Source organism: Mastigoproctus giganteus, chromosome 14 (assembly GCF_048544385.1).
Source record: "Mastigoproctus giganteus isolate SK-2022 chromosome 14, ASM4854438v1, whole genome shotgun sequence".
Lineage (NCBI taxonomy): Eukaryota > Metazoa > Arthropoda > Arachnida > Uropygi > Thelyphonidae > Mastigoproctus > Mastigoproctus giganteus.
The window spans coordinates 71,185,904-71,211,823 of record NC_143588.1 but is presented as its reverse complement, the minus strand read 5'-3'; the positions used below and the strand labels follow the sequence as shown (position 1 = coordinate 71,211,823).

General features: G+C 35.9%; 1 protein-coding gene across 1 annotated transcript in view; it reads left to right on the top strand.

Moving 5' to 3' along the window:
• LOC150075225 (alpha-mannosidase 2-like) overlaps positions 1-25,920 on the top strand; it is a 253,553-nt gene that overhangs the window by 35,757 nt on the left and 191,876 nt on the right. The window contains exons 3-4 of the mRNA XM_090388915.1: positions 1,544-1,691; positions 8,736-8,907. Of these exons, the coding sequence (XP_090245041.1) occupies positions 1,544-1,691; positions 8,736-8,907 (320 nt within the window). The remainder of the gene's footprint in view (positions 1-1,543; positions 1,692-8,735; positions 8,908-25,920) is intronic.

Genomic DNA, 25,920 nt, shown 5'->3' with positions numbered 1-25,920 from the left:
CAGGAAATACGTATGAAGGAAGGTTGTTCCAGAAAACGGCAGTTGAATGAATAAATGAGGAAGATGATTTGTTTAATTTGGTTTTGAAATTGTCCCTCTTAGACTGGATTGCTTCTCCCCAACAACTGCATTATGCTGTTATATGGTTACACTCAAGGATGTCATAATCTCATAAGGACATCATTATCTCATTATATAAGGCTATTGTTAGAACACACTTGGAATACTGTGATGAAGTATGGAGACTGCACCTAAAGAAAGACATTGCTTGTTGAACGGTTCCAAAGATGGCTACCTCACCTGGGCAGATCGGCAAAAGGGTGTCCATATGAGGAAAGACTTTGAATATGTGGATTGCAGAGCTTGGAAACTAGGAACCTTAGACGAGACTTGATTGAGGTGTTTAAGGCTCTGAGAGGCATAAGCAAAATAAATGAGGACGAAATTTTCACAGTTATAAATGATTCTAGAACAAGGGGCCATAATTTCAAGTTACAGGGGGGTGGAGATATTTAGACTGGATTGCAGGAAGTTTCATTTTAGCCAGCGAGTTATAAATTACTGGAATAAGTTACGTACATGGGTTGTAGAGGCTGACAGTTTGGGGAAATTCAAAGGTCAGCTGGATAATCAACACTCTGCTTATAAGGCTATCCTTATAAGGCACTATAATGGGAGTTTACTGTAGTTGATTTAAGAATGATGTATACAGCCTGACATTTACATATTACTAAAAATGACTGAGTAAAATTGAATATTCCAGCATTATAATATTGTTACCTATGGGAGGAGGGAAACGCATAGGTTGTCCATTTTCTTTTCTCTTATTGATTATTATTATTTTTTAAAATTTTCTTCTTATTATTTTATTTATTTATTTTTATTTTTTTTTTTTTGGCTGGTGCAGCATAAGCCATAGGCTTCCTTGCACCCTGTGGCCTTTGCTAATACTAATACTCAGGGCTGGCCCCAAAATTTGTGGGGGCCTGTTCAAGAATTACTTGCAGGGCTCGGGGATCATGTGCAAAAATAAATACGGGGTACTTTTTCAAATTTTATAGCTTTTGGAGTGACAATGTGGGTAACTATACATTACGATGGTGGTAGGTTAGTTGATAGAAATGTGGAAAAGACACAGATGATATTATTATTTAGACCATTTGCGAGCATGGGGGCCCTGTTCTACAAAGCTGGCTGAACGTGCTTGTGGCTTGCATTGGTTTCACTCTGTAATATAACCTGTTAAGTGTGTGCATTTGTATGTTTGGAATAAAAACTAGAGGAATAGTTATGTATCTGACTGTAAGGATTGTTGTGTTAGACTACTTTTGTGCGGATACCTTGCTTAGGTTGAAAAGATTGTATTAAACAACAACATTTGATTAATTATTACTCATGTCGAGGTGTTTTGTTTTATCAAATTAAGAAAATTTTTCTTTTTAATCATTTAATTTAAAAATCTGTTAACACTATACAGTATAGTTGTTTACTCACTGGCTAATATAACATTTTTTTTTTTTTTTTTTTTTTTTTTGTACATCAGATGTCAAATATGTATGAAAATTTGAAGTTTGACAATCCTGATGGAGGAGTATGGAAACAGGGTTATGAAGTACAGTATAAAGATAACCAGTGGTCACCACAGCAGAAATTAAAGGTGTTTGTTGTTCCCCATTCACATAATGATCCAGGTAATATTGGATATTTGAATAAGTTATTCTGAATTGTTTGTATTTGACTCAGTTTCTGATTTTATATAATGAATAAAAAAATTAGAATCTCAAAAATCAACTTGCACTTCATGTTGTTACATATTTATTTGAAATAAAACATACACAAATAAATGATTTTAATTATTTAAGATATAACTTTTGTTTTATTATTATTGTAACAAAGGGTTATGCTGTATTATGAGTACCAAAACCATTTTGATTATTCATTGCGTTTAACCTGGTGGTGGTAGTACCCAAAGTTGAGGTAAGCATAGTAGTGTGGCATCTGATGAGTGCCAATTTTCTTTTTAATTTCTGGAAAAGGTTTTTTTTTTCTTTTTTTTTTCTTTTAATTTTGCTTGTGCAGTACCAGTATTTCATCTTTTCTTAATGGATTTCAATATTTTAAAGAACTTTTTCATTTTTATTAAAACACTAAATATTTTAAAAATTAAGTGTTTTTTTATGCATGTTATTTTCAAGGAAACAACAAAACAATTGTGCTAAATTAAAAATATGAATATAAATATAACAGTATAAATATAACATAAAATATAATGCAATCTGTTAGTCTGTACGTAATAAGCAAAAAGACATTTATTTATGCTTATTATGTTAAAAAAAATTAAGTATACAAATACTTAATTTTTTTTATTATTGTGGACACAGAACGAAATGGAGACAGAATAAATGACAAGTTTAATAATAATTGGAAAACACATATATTAAATTAGATACATACAAAAGCTTTTGGTTAGTTTGTTAACCTTCATCAGTCAAACTGACAGTTAAGAGTGTGGAACATGAGGGCGTCTACTGCCAGTCATGTATATGAATTGTGTTATGTGATGGTTAATTGGATGTTGAAGCCTGTGGCTGTGACACATGTGAACGTTGCCAATTAATCATTACATTGCGCAGTTCATATACATGACTGGCAGTACTCGCCCTCATGTTCCAGACTCTTAACTGTCAGTTTGACTGATGAAGGTTAACAAACTAACTGAAAGCTTTTGTATGTATCTAATTTAATATATGTGTGTTTTCCAATTATTATTAAACTTGTCATTTATTCTGTTTCTATTTCGCTCTGTGTCTGCAATAATCCACAATAGTAATAATGAATCCAGAGTGCACCGGCCTCTTTAATTAATTTTTTTTTTTTAAATATGTATTACATACTTTTCTATCAAAACTAGAGGCTTCTTTTCCTTTCATTTGATTCCCTGCATTTGAATTCTCTTGCTTAGAGTGGGGCAAGGGGAAAAAAATCATATTGTTGAATACTTGGAATTTTGTTTAATATGTATAAAGCTGAGGCTATTTTCACTGTCATTAGAAATGTATGTTTCATTCACAATCACATTACCAATACAGTCTATGATAACTGAACTTTGAAAAATATCATTCACACTTGGGATTAACTGATTACATAAAGCTGAGGCTATTTTCACAGTCATTAGAAATGTGTTTCATTCACAGTCACATTACCAATACAGTTGTTTGGTTTTAATTTTATTCCATTTAGCAACTTGTCCAGACTTCCCATTTTCCTTATTGTTTCCAACACTTTGAAGTTGGGAACTTTATTCTCTTCTCTGACTGAATGCAATTAGTGACCTTGTTCCTGTACTGTGTGTGTGTGTGTGTGTGTGTGTGTGTGTGTGTGTGTGTGTGTGTGTGTGTGTGTGTGTGTGTGTGTGTTTTCTTTTTCACTTTGTATTGCCCTTGAAGATTTTGCTAATTTATCCCTTTTCCTTAACACATGAATTTTGTTCCAGATAAATGTGCATATTTTTCCATTGGTTTCGTGAACTTTTTTTTTTTTTTTTCAGTTAATAACAATTTTTATACATTAAGGTGACATTTCAGGGAACCTTGCCCTTTGGAAATTAGGCACATTAGAAGAGACTTTATTGGGGTGTTTGAGGCTCTGAGTGGCAAAAGTAAAATGAATGAGGACAAAATTTTCACAGTTATAATTGATTCTTGAACTAGGGGCCATAAATTCAAGTTATGAGTGGAGATGTTTAGACTGGATTGCAGGAAGTTATATTTTAGCCAGCAAGTTATAAATTACTGGGTTACCTACATGGGTGGTTGAGGCTTGACAGTTTGGAGGAAATTCAAAGGTCAGCTGGATAGCTACCCACGGGAGGAGGGAAATGCATAGGTTGTCTATTTCCTCTTCTTTTATTATTTATTAATTATTTATTTAATTTAATTTTATTATTATTATAGGAACTCCTGACTTACATAAGGGTGTGTTCCGCGGAGTGCTATGTAAGTCGGAATTTCTTCCATGCTTGTGCAGCACTCGCTGAATTGATTGAATCAAAAAAAAAAAATGTTCAAACATGTGAATAGAATTATTTATTGTATTTATTCAATTTATGTCATGAGCAGGAAAAATTAGTAAGTTTTACCTCTCGAGCTCATTGCCAGAATCGACGTCTTCAGCTGATAAGTACGCCGCTGTGGAAGTTGAGGGCTGTGGAGATTTAGAAGGGGTTGGCCACTCAACCTTACAAAAGAACATTAATGGATGATGGATGGTGGCTTCTTTCTTTACATTGTAGATTTCTTTATAGCAAGCAAGCATATCATTCACCCCTTTGTTAACTTTTAAGAATTGTTCACTGTCAGGATCCATCTTCTCAAACCTCTCTATTGCCGATGCAATTTCACAAAATGCCATTGCATCTCTCTAGTGATGAAGCATCTCAGCTCCTCATTTGGTTCATCTTGAGCTTTGTCAGCATTTCTTCTTTCACTATCACTGCCTGCAGGTCAATAAGTTCTTCGTTAGATAATTCCTTCTCTTCTTCCTCTAACTCCTCCCCATCTTTGGCATCAACCTCCAACTGAAGTAGCTCTGCAACCTTTACAATCTTATCTATAACCTCTTCATATGATTCATCTTTTTTAAAAACCCTTTGAAGCCGTTTACGTGCCGTGGGCATATTTTAACGTAAAGTTTTTCTTACCATCTACTGCAGACAGTGCCTGAGCAAATGTTGTGCATAAATAGTATGATTTTAAATACGAAATAACACTCTGATCCATAGGTTGGATGAGTGAAGTCATGTTTGGCAGTAGAAATATGACTCATGTTCGAATTGAAATCATCTAGATGCATCGGATATTCAGGGGCATTATCTAATAGAAGCAAAATCTTGAAAGGAATGTTGTTGTCTTTACAATATTTTTCAACCTCGGGAATGAAGCTGCATTTAAACCAATCCTCAAAGAGAGATATTGTTATCCATGCTCTCTGGTTCAGTCGGAAATGCACAGGTAGGGTGGCTTTATTGATGCCCTCAAATGCACGAGGATTTCCAGAATTGTACACAAGCAGTGGTATTAATTTGTAATCTCCTGCTGAATTAGCCCCAAGCAAGGGTGTGGCCTTATCTTTAGAAGCCTTGAAACCTAGCATTGTCTTTTCCTCTTTGGCAATGTATGTTCGATCTGGAATTTTTTCCAATGCAGAACAGTCTTGCCAACGTTAAAAATTTGCTGCATTGAATAGCCGCCTTCATCAATAATTTTTTCCAACACATCACAATTTCTCTGCAGCTGCAGAATCGGCACTGGCAGCTTCACCGCATACTTTAATGTTTTGGAAACCAGCGCGATGCTTGAACCTATTAAACCACCCGTTGCTTGCCATGAACTTGGCTTGTGGTTTGCCGTACTTATCCTTAATATCTTCATAAATACTTCTTGCTTTTGCTTGAATGGCCATTGGACTCAGGTGCACTTGCTTCTGAATCCGATTTTCCATCCATATTATTAACAGCTGTTCCATCTTCGATATAGCACCTCAAAGCTGTTTTGTGATCACTGTTGATCTTAAATGCGTTGATCCTTTGACATGTTCTTTTATACATGCACTATCCTTTTAAAATAGTATTTACTGTTGAATCAGCTAGACCTAATTCTGTGCAATAGATGACAAACTTTGTCCTGCTTTGTACTTCTTAATTAATCATCTTCATTTCTAAATCAATTTTGTTTCATTTCCTGGCACTGCCAGCACTTGCACTTTCCATTGGTCGCTCTCCCTTCATCATTGTGATACTTAAATAGGAATGAAGAGAAGATTTTGAAAATTCATTTTATGTTTTTTATATGATTGAAGATTTCAGTGAAGGGGAACTCGTTTCACCATAATACTATAAGGTAAAAACCCACAGAATTCCAGTTACCACAAATGCAATAAGATCGTGTTGTTTACTATCCATTTATAATTAGATGCGCTAACAGAAAAGCCCAATAAACCGGAAAGTTCAAATTGTTTTTATTGTTTTATGGTCGTGATCTCCAGAAATGTGCTTTAGAAAAATATCACAAAGGTGTTCAAAATTGATTCTTATAATGGGAACACTTTCATTATTATCATATGTTCAAAGTGTAGTGCAATTTCGATTATAAAAATGATCTTTTAGAGAGATAAATAGCTTAGTAATATAGCGAAATTTTCAACTTCCAAGAACTTCGAACGAATTAAAAAAAAAAATTGTTATTTGGTTCACATTACGATATTTTTACGATACCTCCATTTATTCCTAAGGGATGCGAAATATGTTTCCATGATTTGTTTGCACTGGCCGGCAAAAACTTACGTAAAGTCGAATTTCCGTAAGTCAAGTATTATGTAAGTTGGGGAGTTCCTTTATTTTTTTTATTATCTATTATTATTTTTTTTTGAAAAATTATTTTTTTATTTTATTTTCTATTTTGTTTTGGCTGATGCAGCATAAACCTTAGGCTTCCATGCACCACATGGCCATTACTAATACCCATCATCTAAATTCCTATATAATAAGGTGACAAAATGTCACCTTAATGTATAGTAATTTAGTTATTAACTACCTTAATATGCATGTAGTATAAGAGTGGGCATTACTAAATGTATAATTCTATGAAAAAACACCACATAACATCCTCCCCCAACTATATTTAGGAAACCTAAAAGGAGGTATTGGCACTTTCAGGTGAGCCCCTCCTCCCATGAAAATTGCTGAACTGTATTTAGATGTGCTTTTTTATATTTAGAGCATCAAAATAACAACCCTGAAAGTAGGGATGATGTCAGATTTGTTTTACTTAATTTTTAGCTGCTGTTAAAATGAGACATCGTTCAGAAATGGCCGCATCAAGTATTGCATGAGCAATTTCCACTTGCAAAGTTAATGTGTGATTCGTGAATGCTTTTGTTGTTGTTGTCGGATACCTGTATTGGTAAGAAGAGAGAAACCATTAGAAGTAGTGACATCCAAGAATTCTTATACGTTAGAGGAAGAGTTCTGAAGAATGTTAATATTGTAATCTCCTGCTGGTAAAAGACTAAGTGATTTGCATATAAGGTTGATAGAATATTATTAAGAGTTACAAGGAAGATGTTAACTGAAACTGAAGAAAGTTGGCAAAGTTTTTCATTTACTAAAGAAACAGTTCGGGTAAAAATAATTTTATAAGCTTGATCTGGTTAATTTGTGAAAGGAAAAGCAGGTGATCGTGAACATAGTGAATGAGATGAAGACGATGGGGAACATAGATGGCAACTCCAGCAACTTTTGAATTGTATTTGCAAAAAGATTCATTTAATTTCTGTAATACTTTGTTAATTTAAATTTTATAGTGTATTGTAAGCTTAAATTTGTAAAGTATTTGGAAAGCCATTGCTTAATATTCATATTAGACTTTGTTATCGATATTTTGGCAGAAACTTCCTAACTTTTGTTTGGCAGCTTAAATTTAACTTCTTTAGTGGTTAAAGTTTTGTCAACAGTTTAATTTTTGCAATATTTTGTTAACATAAATTCTGTAATATATTGTACATTTAAATTTCTTAATCTTTCTAAAGTTCAAATTTTACTTAAGTAATGGTTGCTACAAGCTTCACTTACAATACAAAGTCCAAAGACATCAGGACTCAAATGGAAATACCTGCTGGGATTTCTGGTGGGAGTCATGACTTCATTGTTTCTATAGCCTATGGCATGTATTTCTAGGCTAGTCTTTGTTAAGTTAAAATAGACAGACCTAGCTGAATTGACTATTCTTTTCTTTGCAGCCGATGTAAATAGTATACCGATCTCAAATTAGAACTTAGTGCTTTACGAGAAGGATTTGGGTCACTGAAGAAATGAGTGCATGCTCTAGAAACAAATGTAACTGGGAGCTCCGGTATCTTCTGACCTGTCAAGTGCAGATTGCTTTGGTCAAAGGTGATCTAGTTTTATTGTGAGACTATTGTCAGGGAAACGGGTAACAATTTTGTAATAAAGATAGGTGGTCCAGAACTAGAGTTTGTCTGCTAGGAGCAACAATTGATGATGTTACCAACAGATTTTAAGGGAGGTAAAGAAAGGCCATTATTATTATTCATATGAGGACTAATGATATTAAATGTACATGGCTTGACCCTCTTTTTTTTTTTTTTCTTCTATGAAAACCTCAAACACAATAGGTATTAGAAACTATAGTACTCGGTACAATGCTTGGGTTTTTTTGTCTGTCATTCAACCATTAGGTTGTATAATGTTATTTGCTATTATGATATGTGATGTTAATTTTTTATTGCTGACCTATTGTATTCTGCCAAATAACTATTGGTGACTGTGCAAATTAATTAAATGAAATCTATACAGATGAAACACATTTGTATGGTTTTTCATACAAATGAGCAGTTTTCTTGCTGCCCACATTAAAAAGTCACTTTTCCCCTAAGCTAGGTGTATACAATAGTTTTATTATACAGTGTTAAGTTAACTTTGTAACAGCATGAAATTTGTAGATGTATTTGGATTTTCTACAGGTGTACAGTGTCTTGTTTATTGTTTAAATATAGTTGAAAGATACCAAATGTCTGACATTGAAATTTTGTAGAGAATTGTTTCTTTATATGTGTAAATTTTTTTTCCCTTGCTCTTTGTACTTAATATTGCTAACAGAGCTGATTTAAACCCTAAATTTTTAATAAGTTGTATTTAATTTTTTCCTCCTTTCTCAAAGGCTGGCTGAAAACATTTGACAAGTACTACAAGGACCAAACACAACATATTTTAAATAATATGATTATAAAATTAAAAGAAGATAGCAGGCGCAGGTTTATTTGGGCTGAAATTTCTTTCCTTTCATATTGGTGGGACAAGATAGATAACAATGCTAAACAGATGGTTAAAAGGTATATATTATTACAAAACATTAGTCATAAAAAGTTTTATCAAAAGATTTTTGTCATTTGCTATTTTCTGTTATTGATAAATTTTGAATAGGTAAGCCAGTGGTTCTCAAACTTTCTGAGCCCACGCCTCCCTTGACCTGTAAAATTTTTCCCTGTGCCTCCCTTGAAGTAAAACATCTATAATTGTGCAATTTCTTATTTTTAATATGTTAATACAATAATTATTAATACATGGAATAATAGTCGGGATATTATTTTATTCTTAAAAAGCATTAATGTGATGTTTGTGCTTGCTTTTTATTGCATAATAATTCATCAGACCTATGCGTCATTTTGAAATGGCGACATATTTCTTTTTCAACATTTAATTTTGATCTGTACTTATATTTAATGACTGCCAATGATGCCATTCAGACTCATGCAAGGTAAAATAACTTGCGAAAATACCCGAACCAATTGCTTGTAGTAACCGGATCCCAAGGATATGTTCAGGGAATACTATGTATTCTCTTTGTTAAAAATACCCCAAATATTTTTTATAATTATTACATTAATAATACATATCAAATAGTATTTTTCTAATAGAAAAAAAAATAATAGTAATTCTTAATACATATTTAATATTTGCCATGGAAATCTTACATGAACTATTACATCGTAATAGTTCATGTAAGATTTCATGTAAGAAGTTCATGTCCCTGGTAAATTACAATGCCTCCCTAGGGTGTCATGATGCACAGTTTTAGAACCACTGGAGTAAGAATTTATAAATGGTTGAGAAAATAAGAAAATTTTTTATTTTCTTATTTTTGGTGTTTTGGGTCATATCACAGGAATATTAAAATATAGTAATGTGGATTATGGACTAGAGACACCACATATTTTGGCAGGAGGAACCCAATGACCATAATGGATGTATAAGTTAGTTGAGAAAATAAGAAAAAAAAATACCCTTATTTTTGGTGTTTTGACCTGTTTGAATCTTTTTCAGCTTGTTTTCAATTATGGCATATTTTTCTGAAATAAAATTATAAAATACTTGTAAGGTGATATATTGAAATGCACAAATATTATTTGACTTTCATTTTGAAACTGCTCTTTCTGTGAACTGTTTTGTTATACATGATTTTTTTTAATTTTTACACTTTTTTATAAGCACTTTAAACTGCATGTGTCCTGCTTTGATCAAAGTATCCATAAAAGAATATTTCATATTGAATATATATAAAGGAAATATATGTATTGTATTTATAAACGTTTGAAGGGGAATATTAAAATATAGTAATATGGATTATGGACTAGACACTACATATTTTGGCAGAAGGAACTCAACGACCATAATGGATATATAAGTTAGTTGATTGAGAGGACTAGAATAAGAAATGAACTACCAAACGGGAATTGGAGCTACAGAAAACAGGAAAGATATACAAAAAATAAAAAGAAGTACTTAATGCTGAAAATAAATAAAGTTTTTAGCATTAAGTACTTTTTATTTTTTCTATATCTTTGCATTGTTTTCCATAGCTCCATTTCCATTAATAGCTCATTTCTGTTTCTCGTCCTCTCAATCAACTAACTTATATATAATTACAACAGTATTTTAATTATTTTATAGACTGTAGTGTTTAATCAATAATTTGATGCAATTAATCTGATCTGTGACACTTTTCTTACTTTTAATTAATTGTTATTTATTTCATAAAAGATTAAATATATTTAAAGCAACTCCCCGACTTACATAAGGGTTCCATTCCATGGAACCTTACATAAGTCGGAATTTTACGTAAGTCAGAATTTACCTAAATGCTTATGCAGAACTTGCAACTATGCACGCTGAATTTGATTGAAGCAAAAAAGAAATGCTCGATGAACATGTAAATAGGATTATTTACTAAATTTTTTTTATCTCATGCTCAGGAAAAATTACAAAGTTTACAAAAATTTCAAAATTATAAAATTACAAAAAGAGAGAGGAGACAGGCATAACGTCAGCAAGTTTTACCTTTCAAGCATCGTTGCCATAATCAATGTCTCCAGCTGATAAGTACACCGCTACAGAGGTTGAGGGCTGTGGAAATTTAGAAGGGGTTTTTTCCAACACACCACAAAATTTCTCTGCAGCTGCAGAATTGGTACTGATGACTTCACCGCATACTTTAATATTTTGGAAATCAGCGCGATGCTTGAACCTATTAAACCACCCATTGCTTGCCACAAACTTGGCTTGGGGATCGCTGTACTTATCCTTAATATCTTCATAAATACTTGTTGCTTTTGCTTGAATGATCATTAGACTCAGGAACACTCACTACTGAATCTGATTTTGCATCCATATTATTAATAGCTTTTCCATCTTCAATATAGCACCTGAACGCTGTGTTGTGATCACTGTTGATCTTAAATGCATTGATCCTTTAACATGTTCTTTTATACGCGCACTGTCCCTTAAAATAGTATTTACTGTTGAAGCAGCGAGACCTAATTCTGTGCAATAGATGACAAACTTTGTCCTGCTTCGTACTTCTTAATTAATCACCTTCATTTCTAAGTCAATTTTGTTTCATTTCCTACACTGCCAGCATTTGCACTTTCCGTTGGTCCCTTTCTCTTCACTATTGTAATAAGTAAATAGGAATGAAGAGAAGATTCTAAAAATTTATTTATGTTTTTTATATGATTGAAGATTTCAGTGGGGAGGGGAATTCATTTCACCATAATACCGTAACGTAAAAACCTCCAGAATTCCAGTTATTGGTATTATCGCAAATGCAATAAGATCGAGTTTACTGCCCATTTATAATAGATTGCGCTAACAGAAAAGCCCAGTATTATTAACCAGAAAGTGCAAATTGTTTTTATTGTTTTATGGCAGTGACCTCCAGAAATGTGTTTTAGAAAAATATCATGAAGGTGTTTAAAATTGATTTTTATAATGAAACATATGATATCAATGAAAGTGTAGTGCAATTTCCATTATAAAAATGACCTTTTAGAGAGATAAATAGCTTAGTTATATATCAAAAATTTCAACTTCCAAGGTTTTGTGAGATGTTTACAGCGGAATGGAATGGAATGATGGAACCAATTGCACAGCTTGTTTGAATGCGTGGAAGAAAATCTGCTGGTGCAATGTTATGGTTCCATAAAGAGTAATTAATTAATATTAATTTTTGCTGCTTTACAGGTTTCTCACACATCTGTTTGTCTGGTCCATCTGTTATTGACACCAGTTGTATCCCTCTGCAGAAAGTGCAGTCATTGATTCCTTCAACAAAACCAGCTCTGTTAACATGACCAAGGTCTTGTCTTGGCTGTTGAGGGGTATGATGCAATTTCCTTAGCTCTTCAGCTTAGATTGAATTGGAATGAAAAACAGTTTTTGAGTGCACTTGCACTTAAGAAGCGATTTTCTTGTTAAATTTGTGAAAAATTTTATTTATTGCACAATTTCATATTACAAATTACAGTTTAACATGGCACTAGTGGTGGGTCGTTTAACAGGTAGCTCTCGGAAATAATGATTTTCATCAACCGTTAATTAGTAGTTAAAAATAAGAAAATTTTTTAAAATAAGAAAAATAAACTGAAATTGAAGAAAGGCAGTTGTCGAACAGGTGTGTGGAAATTTGCCTTTAGCCAGCGGGTGGTTGATTGCTGGAACAAACTTCCATTTGGCGTTGTTGAAATTGATGGCTTAAATAAATTCAAGGAAGAAGATTGGAGGAATTTTTGGAGCGAATGGATGGGTGAAATGGGAAGGTTTTTTTTTTTTTTTTTTTTATGCTATATAATCTTCCTTTCTTGCATCGTATTCCTCTACTTATTCTAATACTATCAACATTTATCTTACTCAATCCATTCAAGGCCTTAAACACCTCAATCAAATCTTCTCACAAGCGTCTAGTCTCTAGATGTTGCTGTTTGCAGAAATGAATCCCTTTCTAGCTAAGAGCACCCTTTTGTTTCATTCATCAAATTGGTAGCCCTTCCTAAAGTGAGGCCTCCAGACTTATATACAGTACCGAACATTCAGTTTAATCATGGATTTGTACAAAGGGATAATCACCTTAATATCCCTGCTAACAAAGTTTAGTATATCATTGACAAAACTCCATGAGCTGTCTCCGCAGTATATCTGCACTGCACAGAGAATTTCATATCTGACTGCACAGTTAGGCCTGGGTTCTTTTTCATTTTATACTGCCCTGAGTGTAGTACCACACATTTGATAAGTTACTCTGGTATTACTGCTACTCATATATGCAGTATCTTGCATTTATCAATGTTAAACTTCAGTTGCCATTTCTCACCCCATCAGCCTAATTTTCCTGGACTTTATTGCAGTAGCACTCCCTGATTACTGTCATTAACCACCCTGCCAACCTTTGTATCATCTGAAAACTTAGACATTAACGCTAATATACCTTCATCAGTATCATTATTAAATATTGAAAACAACAATGGGCCCAACACTGAATCCTGGGGTACTCTAATAATATTAGTCCACAAAGAGCAGCGCTTATTAATAATCACTGTCTTCTTCCACTTAACCATCTCTTCATCCATAGCAGTAACTTGCCCTTAATGTCACACTCCTTCATTTTGTGCGAACAGTCTTATCTGCAACAGGATCAAAAGCCTTCCTGAAATCCAAGTGTATGATATCAAAATTACTTTTTGTATCCAGTTCCTTGGCCACTGCATCATAATAACCCTGTCAGATTGGTTAGACAAAACCACCCCTAAACAAATCCATGCTGTAACTGCAGCATAATTGCATTCCTGTCCAGATGGTTCTTCATTATTACTTTAACCAGTGACTCCATTATTTTCCCTGGAACAGATGTTAAGCTAACAGGTAATTACTCATGTCACCACCCCTTATGAATTGAGGATGCATTTCACATCTCCAGTCCATAGGGACCTCCCCTAAATCCAAGGATGCTTTCATAATTATGGCTAAAGGTTTGTTTGTCTCCTTTACTACCTCCCTTAATAAAAGAGGGGTGATCATTTAATTTGCAGATTGGTGCAAGATTTTGTTTACTGCGAGAACTTTCCATAACTGCCACTAGGGGCACTCTCCCCGAGTGCTACTGAGCAGAGTCTGTGTGAGCATGCTTGTATTTGTCGAGCTAGTGTTGTGTGAAGAGGTGTGTTTTTTTTTTTTTTTTCTTTTATTAACCCCATATCACTGACAATCATTTCGAAGCAAGTATCATGTCGGACATACAAATTGAACAGCACTATGCAATTTTATGTCAGATGTGGCTTAAATGCATCGGCAACAGTTAAAGAAATTAATGAAGCATGTGCTATTGGCAGTCTTTAAATGGCACAAGCTATTCAGTGAAGGCCGTGTGTCTGTTGCAGATGACTTAAGACCTGGTCATCCTTCCTCTTTAACAACTCCTGAGCAAATTGCGAAAGCCCAGGAAATCTTGGATAGAGACAGGTGAATTACACTTCATGAATTAGCTATTAGAATGTCCATGTTATATGGTAGTGCTCATAATATTGTGAAAGATGTTGCAAATCTGTGCCCGCTTGATTCCACACAATTTGACTCCAGAACAGAAACAGCAAAAAAGTAGACTTGTGCAAAGAAATGCTTGATCATTTTGAAATACAGCGTCAGAACTTCTTTAATTGAATAGTGACTTGATGAAACTTGGATTTTTCACTATGATCCAGAGACAAAACAACAGTTGAGTGAGTGGAAGCATTCTGATTCATCAAGACCTAAGAAATTTCGAGATTCTTGTTTGGTTGACAAACAAATGGTTCGTTTGTTTTCTGACATAAAAGCCATTCTTGTTAACATTTTGTGCCTCGTGGAAAAACTATGAATAAGGAAGCTTATTCTGAGGTTCTCAGAGTAAAACTTCAGTGTGAAGTGATTTCTCCATCAAGATATTGCCAGGCCCCATATGTCTAATATTGTGCAGCCAATGATCACTGCCATAGGTTCTGAGTTCTGCCACATCCTCCCCTCTCTCGATCAGGCAACAACTGATACTACGTTATGCCTATAAAATTAGATCTATGCCAGAACACCCAAACTGGCAGTTACTTTTCACATCACAGCACAGCAGGTTATACCAAAACCGCCCTAATGCTAATCGTCCTCTGGGTATGAGAATAAAACACCTCTTAGAAGAACTAAATTTAACCTTAGACAATGTGGCACATAGCCTCACATCCTCTCTTGCTCCTTGGAATATCATTCCACCCTCATGTGACTTACATCTGCATGAATGGAATAAATCTACATTGCATAGAGAAAACTTCTTGCAACTATATCATGCAGTAGTGGACCAGTTTCCCAGCTTTTCCGTAGTACATACTACGGAATAGCTGCAAATCGTCTGCAAATAGGTCACACAAATATCACTCATGGTTATCTTTTAAGAGGAGAGATACTCCCCTCAATGTCATCACTGTAATACAATACTCTTAGTGAAACACATTCTGGTTGAATGCACAAAATATACAAGAGAACACCAGAATCTTTGCACTCCAGCCACAACAGAAGATCCTCCTACACTTACTTCACTTTTAAATAATGAAACAAATGTCTCAAGCATTTATAACTTTCTCCAGATGATTAAAGTATATCACCTCCTTTAGTTAGTTAAAAAAAATTACTTTCTGGTTCCTTTTTTCCATTTTTCTCTATTTGAGAAGAAATGGCATGCATAGTTACCATATGTATGGTGCACTATGGCCATAGTTGCCGATATGCCGAATAAATCCCGAAACAAACAGCCACATCCTCCTTATTCATCGGACTTAGCCCTGTGTGATTTCTTCCTGTTTACAGGTTTGAAGAAAGCTCTGAAAGCAAGTGTTTCACGTCTGACCACGATGCTCGCAGAGCCACAACAGAAGCACTTCGCAGTCTTTTGAAAAATTGGTTGTAATGGCATTTAATGCATAGGAACGACAGTGGGGAAACTGTGTAAAGTTCAGGAGAGAGTATTTTGAGAAGGAGAACTCAACAGAAGATTCAGATGACAATTAAGATAAGATCTTGCACCAGTCCTGTAAATAATGATCAACCCTCGTAATTGGATAGTTTCCATCCACTCCAGGCACGTTTTTGACATTTAGCTTCAGTAATTTCTCTTCCACTTTCCTTTCAGTTATCAGAAAGTCTTTTAGTTTCATGTTAGAATTTGATAAACTTCTGGCATCTCTTCCCCTAAAGAATTCCTCATGTGTGAATGTATATGCAAAATATTTATACAGTTTGTCAGCAACCTGACCAGGGTCATCAACAATTAACCAATTGACATCAAGTGGCCCAATGTGATTCAACCCCTTCCTTTTACTGCTAATATAAACAAACACAGAAGTGTTTGTTGCTTTTCTTTGCATTTTTTTTTGTCAGAGACTTCTAATAATCTGCCTTACCTTGCTAACCTCCTTTGTGTCTTGAATAAAGCCTATATTTATACTGTATATGCCATAGGCTTCTAAATAAATAATTAAATTTTCTGTTTATACTCCAGGACAACCAAATGGTCAGAGGAGTTCACAAGATAGATAGAATACAAGAAACACCACCGTATTTAGCAGTCATGGGTTTGAACCCCAGTCACTCGAGGCATGTGTACTTATGCACCCGGTTGTCTGACCACTCAGCTGCAGCGGCCTTCTGTATCACCTAGTAAATTTTATGTATTCCTTGTGCTTTTGTCTCTGCCATGTGTCTGACTAGTTCAGCTGACATCCATTTAGGTGTAAGCCTTGAACAGTATTTAGTAACTTCTATGATTACTTCCCTGAATGCTTCCTGGTTAGAATTTGCTGTTGATAGCCTCATCAGTTGGTCCCACTTCATAGAAATTTACCTGCAAATTATTAATTCATGAAGAATAATGGCAAATAACAAGATTGAGTTTGCTTCCTCTTGTTGCCTCTCTAACATGCTACTGTAGAAAACAGTCATCCAAGAAATCTAGAAAAGCTTTACTAGTATGCGACTGACCAACCCACAAATTCCAATCAACATCTGGAAAATTAAAATCCTCCATTTTAAGACCTGGTTTACTGGCCCACTCTCTCTGTTTAGTTTTTTGGCGTACTCATCACAGTCATTAGGTCTGTGGTACACTCCTATTCTCATTGTCATTTTCCCAGTTCTTATTATCACACCAAACTGACTCACCATTGCACTGTTTGCCCATGTCAATGGATGCAAAGTCTTAGATTTAATATGCCTCTTAACTAACAGCATAACCTTTCTATTCCTCCTGTCCTCTCTCTTCTTCCTGTATACATTGTACCTCCACATTCAAATTCAGCAGTTATGTCTGAGTGACACCACATCTCTGCTGTTCCTATAATGTCTACATTTGATGACTTAATCAGTACTTCAAATTCATCAAATTTATTTACAATATTTCTAGCATCAGTGTACATGCAAGTATACATGCACATGTTCTTAATCTTAGTTACCCTAACACAGCCCACATAGTTACTTGTTCCATGATGATCCAGAGCAGGGCCTGAAATCCTCAACACCTTTCTTTCTAGGCTGCTGTATGTTGCAATAGAAGCAATGCAACATCGCATTCACCTCTGTCTGTGGCTCTAGTTAATCTGTTAGTCTGTGTATCCCCCAATTTAGCAGTTTTCCAACCCACCTATCACTGCCTCGATAGCATCAGTAAATATTATTGCACACCTTATATTTAAATGTATCCTATCTCTTGAAAAACAGTAAACAGTCTCTCCTGTTAACTAGCACAGACTATGCTTTCCCGTGGACCTCACATTCTCTCCAGGACCAAATTGATTGAAAGGCTCTCAACATGTACTCCCTACTGTCGTGCGTGGGCAGAATTGTAGATACTTTCAAATTTGATCTTAACTCGTGACTTTGTCCCAACATTGCCCTGTACATGTTAAATAAGTTCTCACATCTACTGTTAATATCATTAGTGCTAATGTGTACAACAATATCACATTTTGTGCCCTTAAAAGATACCTGCTCTACAACGTCATTTACTTTTGCCCCTGGCAGACATACCCTGGTCCCATTCTCCATGACATATTTCCCATTTCACTGATGAGGGAGTCATTGACAATAACTACCTCCTTTGGACCAGTGCATTCTGCTGTGGAGATTGCTGCAGTGTTTTCTGATGTACATGTGAGCTCTGGTGCTGAGTTGGGCAGCACCAGAGCCCATTTCTTCCCATTTTAATTCCTTCAAGGGCATCAACCTTACTCTTCAGACTCATAACTGCCCATCAGGACGTTGAGTTGGTGCATAATATTAGTATAGTATTATCAATTAATCAGTAAAATTTATTAATCTTATTAAATTTCATTGTTAATTAAATTATGCTTAAACAGAACCATGACCCAGACTAGAACAGCAAAGGAACCAGCACAAAGTAGCGGCAGTACTGTGGCTCGCAGGAGAACCAAAGAGGGCGATTCTCCAAAGCATTGCAGTCTAAAAAAATGTGTGAAATGTGATATGTTTCCAGACCTGTCTAGACCAGGACATGATCTAGCCAAGGAGGATGTTTTTGTGTGTGTGCTAGCCACAGAGACTGTTAAGAAATTAGGTGCCAACTCAACATTCTGATTGTGTCTATGACAGTTTGAGGATAGATAGATGCCCTGGAAAAAATTAATATGAGGGGCCCATCAAGCTCTCAGTTGCCCAACTCAATGCCAGAGCTCACCCCTGTGCATCAGGCTGTTTGTTATTTGGTTTTTAGGAGCATTAGCAACTAAGGCCATATTGCTCCGGGTGGTGACGGGCTCGAACCCCGGTCTAATCAAGAAGCGTGTGTTACGCACTGCTGCTCCTTCCCACCTGGCTACGGAGGCACCTGTGTATCAGGCAACACAGCGGCAATCTCCAAGGCAGAATGCACTGGTCCCACAGGAAGTAGTTATTGTTGGTGACTCTATTGTCAGGGAGATGGGAAATATATTATGCAAAAAGGATAGGTGGAACAAGACCAGGGTATGTCTGCCAAGGGCGAAAGCTGATGATGTAGGGCAGATATAATCTTTTAAGGGCACAAAAGGTGATATTGTTGAACACATTGGCAGTAATGACCTTAAGAGTAAGAGATCTGCAGATTTACTTAACAAGTACAGGTCAATGCTGAAAAAAAGTTGCGATTTAGGATTAAATTTGATAGTGTCTGCAATTCTACCCAGACTCGATAAGAAGGAGTATATGATGTGAGCCTTGTCAATCACTTCAGCCCTGGAGAGATTGTGCAAGGATCATGGGGTAGATTTTTTTTCTTTTTAGCATGGTCTGTGCTTCCTAACAGGAGAGAATGCTTCTACAGGGATGGGATACACGAAATAGAAAGGGTGCAAGAATATTTTCTGATGCTATGTGGAGGTAGTGTTAAGTAGGTCGGAAAACCACTAGCTTGGCAGGGGGGGGGGGAGATTCAGAGACTAAAATATTAACAGTAGCCACAGGCAGAGGTGAAAGTGATTCATGCACTGCTTCTATTGTATTGAGCAGCAGCCTAGAGAGCAAGTTTCTGGGGATTTCAATAGATGCTGGAGTCATCATGGAACAAATAAATACATGGGCTGTGTTTGGGTAACTAAGAGTAAGAACAGGTGCATGTATACTTGCATGTACACCAATGCTAGAAGTATAGTAAATAAATTTGATGAATTTGAAGTGCTGATCAAGGCATCAAAGGCAGATATTGTTGGGATTCAGAGATATGGTATCCACACACATATAAGCAGTGCAGAATTGGAATTTGGGGAGTACAATGTGTACAGAAAGGATAGACAAGGTAGGAAGGGAGGAGGGATTATGCTGTTAGTTAAGAAACACATAAAATCTAAGGAAGTGCATCCAGTTGACATGGGTGGACAGTGCAATGTTGAGTCTGTTTGGTGTGACATAAACACTGGGAAAGGGAAAATGAGAATAGGAGTGTGGTATAGGTCTAATGTCTCTGATGAGTACAATGAACAGTTGTACAGAGAAATAGTGGGCAGAAATCAGAATGTCTTGTAATGGGAGTTTTTTAACTTAAAGATATTAACTGGAACTTGAGTTGGTCATTCACATGCTAGCAAGACTTTTGTGGATTTATTGGAGGGTTGTTTTCTACAGCAACATTTTCGAGGGGAAATCAGAAGGAGTAATACTTTATCTGATTATCAGCAATGATTATTCATGTATAAAGAATTTGCAGATAAAGGAACCACTGGGTGAGAGTGATCACAGTGTACTGATGTGGGATTTATTTAAAGATGTAACTGCCATCAAGGATAAAGGGAAGGGTTTTTGTTTTCGTAAAGGTGACTACAGAGATCTCAGACAGTTTTTAAATTCTATACAGTGAGATCAACCATGATGATGTTACCATTGGTGAATTCTAAATGGGAAGCCTTCAGGGACTTAATCTTTGAGGCTACTAGGCTTTTCATACCAGCCAAGAAATACTGTTCAAGATTCAGGCTTAAATGGATGTCAAATGAACTAATGAAGCTTGTGTCAGAGCCAAAAAATGCATGGGATGCATATAAATTATCAGGTGACACAGAAGTCTACAGCAGATATAGGCTAGCCTGTATTCAAGTCACAAAGGAGGTTAGGCAGGCAAAGGCAGATTACGAGAAATCTTTGGCAAAGGATGCAAAGAAAAGCAGCAAAGAGTGCTTTACATATGTAAACTCTAGAAGGAAGGGGATGAATCAGATTGGTCCACTTAACATAGATGATTTGACTGTTGATGATCCTGCTCAAGTAGCTGATAAACTGAATGAGTATTTTGCATCTACATTCACACATAGGGAGTAATTCAAGGAGGGGAATGTCAAAAGTTTATCAAGCTCTAACAGGGAGCTAAGTAGTTTTGTAATAACTGAGAGCAAAGTGGAGGAGAAATTATTGAAGTTAAGCATAAAAAAGGCACCTGGGTCAGTTGGAATCAATTTAGTTATTGAAGGACGCAGCAAGGGAAGTAAGCAAACCCTTAGCCATAATTATGGGAGCATCCTTCTGTTCCAGGGAAAATTATGGAGTCACTGGTTAAAGAGGAACTGGATGCAAAAAAATAATTTTGATATCATATACTTGGATTTCAGGAAACCTTTTGATACTTTTGCACATGGAAGACTGCCATACAAATTGGAGCAGTATGGCATTAAGGGAAAGTTCCTGCAATGGATAATGGGATGGTTGAGTGGGAGACAGCAGAGAGTGGTAATCAATGGACACTGCTCTATGTGGACTAATGTTACTAGTGGAGCTCCTCAGTGTTCCGTGCTGGGCCCGTTGTTTTGTGTATTTATCAATGAAATTGATGAAGTTATATCAGGCTTAATGTCCAAGTTTGCAGATGATCCTAAGGTTGGTAGGGTTGTTAATGACAGTAAAAACAGTATGCTACTGCAATAGGATCTAGAAAAGTTAGGCAGATGGGCTGAGAAGTGGGAAGACTGCACTCGGGTACCTGGAGAATGAAAAAGACCTGCTGTAATTGTGCCGTTAGATATGAAGTTTCCTGAGTAGTGTAGACAGGCTGCCAGAGCAGGTCATGGAGTTTTGTCAATGATATATAGGAATTTTGCTGGCAGAGACAAGGAGGTGATTATCACTTTGTGTAAAGCAATAGTTAGGCCACATCTTGAGTACTGCATACAGGTCTGGAGGCCTCATTTTAGGAAGGATGTAGAGTTGCTAGAATGACTACAGAGAAGGGCAACAAGATTGGTGAGTGGTAGAAAGAGGTGCATTTTCGAAAAAAGATTTAAGTGCTGCAAGTTGCAGCATCTGGAGACTACGCACATTCAAGGTGATCTGATTTAGGTGTATAAGGCCTTGAATGGTTTGAGCAGGGTTAATGCTGAGGGGTACTTCCGCTTGCTCAGATTAAGAACCTGAGTGCAATAGATACAATTTGAGGAAAGACAGTTGTAGACTAGATTAGTGAAAATTTGCATTTAGCCAGTGGATAGTTGATTGGTGGAACATACTTCCATCTGTTGTTGTGGAAGTTGATAACTTTAATAAATTTAAGGCTGAACTAGACAAACGTTTAGAGTTACCGGATGGATGAAATGGGGAGGGTTTTTTTTTTTTTTTGGCTGATGCTGTATAAGCTTGCTTTCTTGCATCATATGCCTCAACTAATGCTAATAATTTCATCTCATTCTCTGCACTAAACACATTCACAAAGACAATCTACCTTGGCTGTATCATATCCTGTTCCATAAATCTGCAAACATTTCACATGTTGACCATTTTGTTAGGCTGTGATATGCAGAATATTCACCTCATCAGCTCTTCCCTGAGCCACAGCCCTTCTGCTACTTCATGCCCATTGCTTTGCTGTTCTAGTCTTGGCATGATTTTCATTTTAATACAATTTAATTTATTAACAATGAAAATTAATGAAGTTAATCAATTTAATTGATTAATTGACTATACTAAGCTAATAGATTCCTAAATGTGATACATTATGCTATCAAGTTTTATGTTATATCTTAAGCCAGTGGTGTGCAAACTATGGGGCACAATTCCCATAGGGGTCTCGGAAATTTTTAAATAAAATTAGTTATTGTTTACATAGAAACTGAAACACCTGTTGTTGAGAGAGAGGAGAATCTTTATTGCAACTAAATGAATACAATGTACATAGATTTAAGTGAAGTTGCAATTGTCCCGTCACGGCCAATGCCCAAGGGGCTCACATCAGAATAGATAATTAGATGATGCACACTGTTTATCTATTATGTTAATAGATAATGCACACATCAGAATAGATAGTGCACACTGTAAAATTAAAAATGTCAAAAATAAAAATGTAAACGTGTCATTACAATTCCTCACATTATGCAGTATTAACTATATTTACAAGTTACATCATACAGTTTTATTTACAATAAAATATCTGATATACATGGATGGCGCTTCTCTGTCAAATGAATTTTGTTGTGGCACAGGAGAGCTTGGCAGATGGTGTGGAGGGTGCATGAACGTGTTCTTATTCGATTCTGGGATTGGAGCAAGCTGCTAACACTTCTTTCCTGTAGGTTTTATTGCTGCAAAACCTATGCAAGTCAGTGTCGAGGTGCTGTACTTCTGGTAGCATTTGGTTTGGGAGGAAGCAGTCTGAGATATGAAGCCTCAGATTCCTCGAGCAGAGCATTGGGGTTGACCAAAGTTCTGGCTTAGGTATTTGCCAGTAACACAAATCCCAAATGCACGGTATTGAGATCTGCCCAGTGATCATTTTAACTGTAGCTATCAGTCATATTTCAGTGATGTCAGGCAGTCGCTGAAATACCCAGTGAGGTAGTTAAGGCTGTAGTTCTGTCCTGTGGTGGGAGACAAGCTTTCCGATTAGCCCATTTAAGGAGCCAGAATTCTGCAGCGAGGATTGGTTTCTTTGTTGTAGTAGTTGCTGATGCCCACACTTCAGCAGCATAGAGGAGTGGAGAATAGATTACTGTTCTGATGAATTTCTTAATTAAATAAGACTGCTTAACATCAGTTAGTTGTTGTTTAGCTGCCCATCGGAGAGAAGCTGCTCTGGAAGTGAGCTTGTCTACATGAGCACGAAACCGAAGTTTTGGGTCAAATACTATTCCCAAATCCGATGTGTAGGAGTGGCAGATATTATAATTCTGTCGAGTGTTGGGGCTATTATTGTAGGGGTTAGTCTGAGAGAGAACATGATTAGTTTTGTTTTTTGTGGGTTGATCGAGAGTCCATACTGTTTGAAGTAAGGGGCAACATTGATAAGACTATTATTAATGCTTGCTGTAGGTTCAAGGTAATTGTTGGAAGCAATAGGCATTAGAATTTTTATATCATCTGCATAGGTGATGATTTTCTCATTGTTATGAACAAGAGGCGCAATGATAGCTGTAAATAATAGTCCAGATAGGACTCCTCCTTGCAGAACACCAGCAGAGATCGCCTTCTTGTGCGATTGTCCATAGGCATCGACCTGTAGTACCCTATCATAGAGGAGTGATGCTATGAACCAGAGGATATTACCTTGGATTAGATAATGGTCTTCCAGTAAGTGGAGGAGTGCCGACACGATGGTGTCAAAGGCAGCTTCAATATCCAGGTACGTGATTGCTAGTTCCTCTTGCTGTTCAAAGGCAGACAATATATTACATATGGTTGCAAGGAGGTTCGTCACTGTGGATCGGTTTCGGATGGCGTTGTGGATCTGTGGCAGCTTATCTCCAAGTGTCTTATTCATTAAGGTGGGCAGCATAGTTTTTTTCCAGGATTTTCAGTAGCGTTGAGGAGTTAGATATCGGCCGAAAGTGCCTAGGTAGAGTGGGGTTTGAACTTTTGGATGTGGTCCGACAAGGTAGCTATTCCAGGCTTTAGGAAAATTTCTTGTGGTTAGAATTCCGTTGAAGATGGACTTGAGTGGTTGGAGGATGAAAGAACTGAGGCATTTTACCATGAATTGTGGCACTTTGTCAGCCCCCGCGGTTGCTGTCGCTGGAAGGGAGTTTATCACTACTGTCAGCTGGTGTGTAGAGATGGTGATGGAATGCAAGATGTCTTGTTGTAATTCATTGTTGGGACATAAAAGAGAGTATGTCTTTTGGGACATAAAACCTGCGCGCATATTTTTTCAATACTGTAGGTGTCAGTGACCTTATTACTCAAACAAAGTCTGAGATACGAACGAACCCTACTGCCACTCTTTATTTTTTAGGGTGATTTCATGTGTGATGCAGGTGGCTTTCTTACTTATTGTCCTTGTGGGTAACATGCCTTAATTTTCTCACTGGCTGTGGACACACAGAAAGCAGCTGACTAGTGTGACTTCTCAGTATGTATTAATACTTCTCAGTACTACTTCAATTTGCTAAACTGTAATCCCTTTGGCTCTTAATTCATGCTTCCTACGGCAAAAATTTCTGATATTGCCTAAATGCCAGAGGTGCAAATATACGGTGGCAGTAATAGCAAGTCTGTTGCACGTATGCTTTATTCTGCTTTGTAATTCGGTGCTTTCACGTCAAGTTGGATGTGTTTTTCATTCTTTTGCTACTTTTTATATTATCGTTGTTTTTAAGAAGAAAAAAAAAAAAATTAAAAAATATATATTTTTATATTTTACAATGGACAATTGGGTAATCAGAACAAAATAGTCCAGGAGTGAAAACAATAATGTTGCTACAGATACTTCAGAAGCTGGAAGGATAAAAAATGTATCATGTTAAAATTTGACATTAATGTTATTTCAAGTGTAGTGCAACCAACAATTTCTGGTAGAGAGCCATCATATTCCAAATGAAAAAGAATAGAAAATATCAAGAAGAATTTATGAAGTATGGCTTTACTTAAAGTGTTGTTGATGATCAATGATTCAAAGAATAATTTTGTTGATGATCAATGAATAATTTTATAACATATTACGTACAAAGGATGTTGCCTGATATCCAGGCAACATCCTTTGTACGTAATATGTTACGAAAAACTGGCTAGTGAAAGCATGAAACCTATTAAATTAAAAAGATATCCAGAGATAATTAAAAAATACTGAATCCTTTTCAAATGACGCACCGACACCATACAAGGTCTGAAATCTTTCATGAAGAAACATACGGCAGTTACTTGTAAAGCTTTAAGAGTATCGTTGGAAGTTTCATATTTAATAGGGAAAAATTTGAAATCACATACTATTGCTGAATCCCTTGTTCTCCCTGCTGCTATAAAAATGACTTAAATTATGCATGGAGAAAAGTACAGCAACGATTTAAATACCATTCCTCTATCCAGAGACATATTCTCGCAGCTTATTATAGTTATTGCGGACAACATCAAATTCAGTTTATTAAATCGACTGAGAGAAAGTCCAATTTTTGCAATACAATTAGATGAATCCACAGATATGTAAAACCTTGCTCAACTTATTGTATATGTGGGATACTATTACAAGGGAGATATTTTAGAGAATTTTTTATTTTGCAAAGCTTTGAAGATTTTTGATGTTATAAATATTTTCTTTCAAA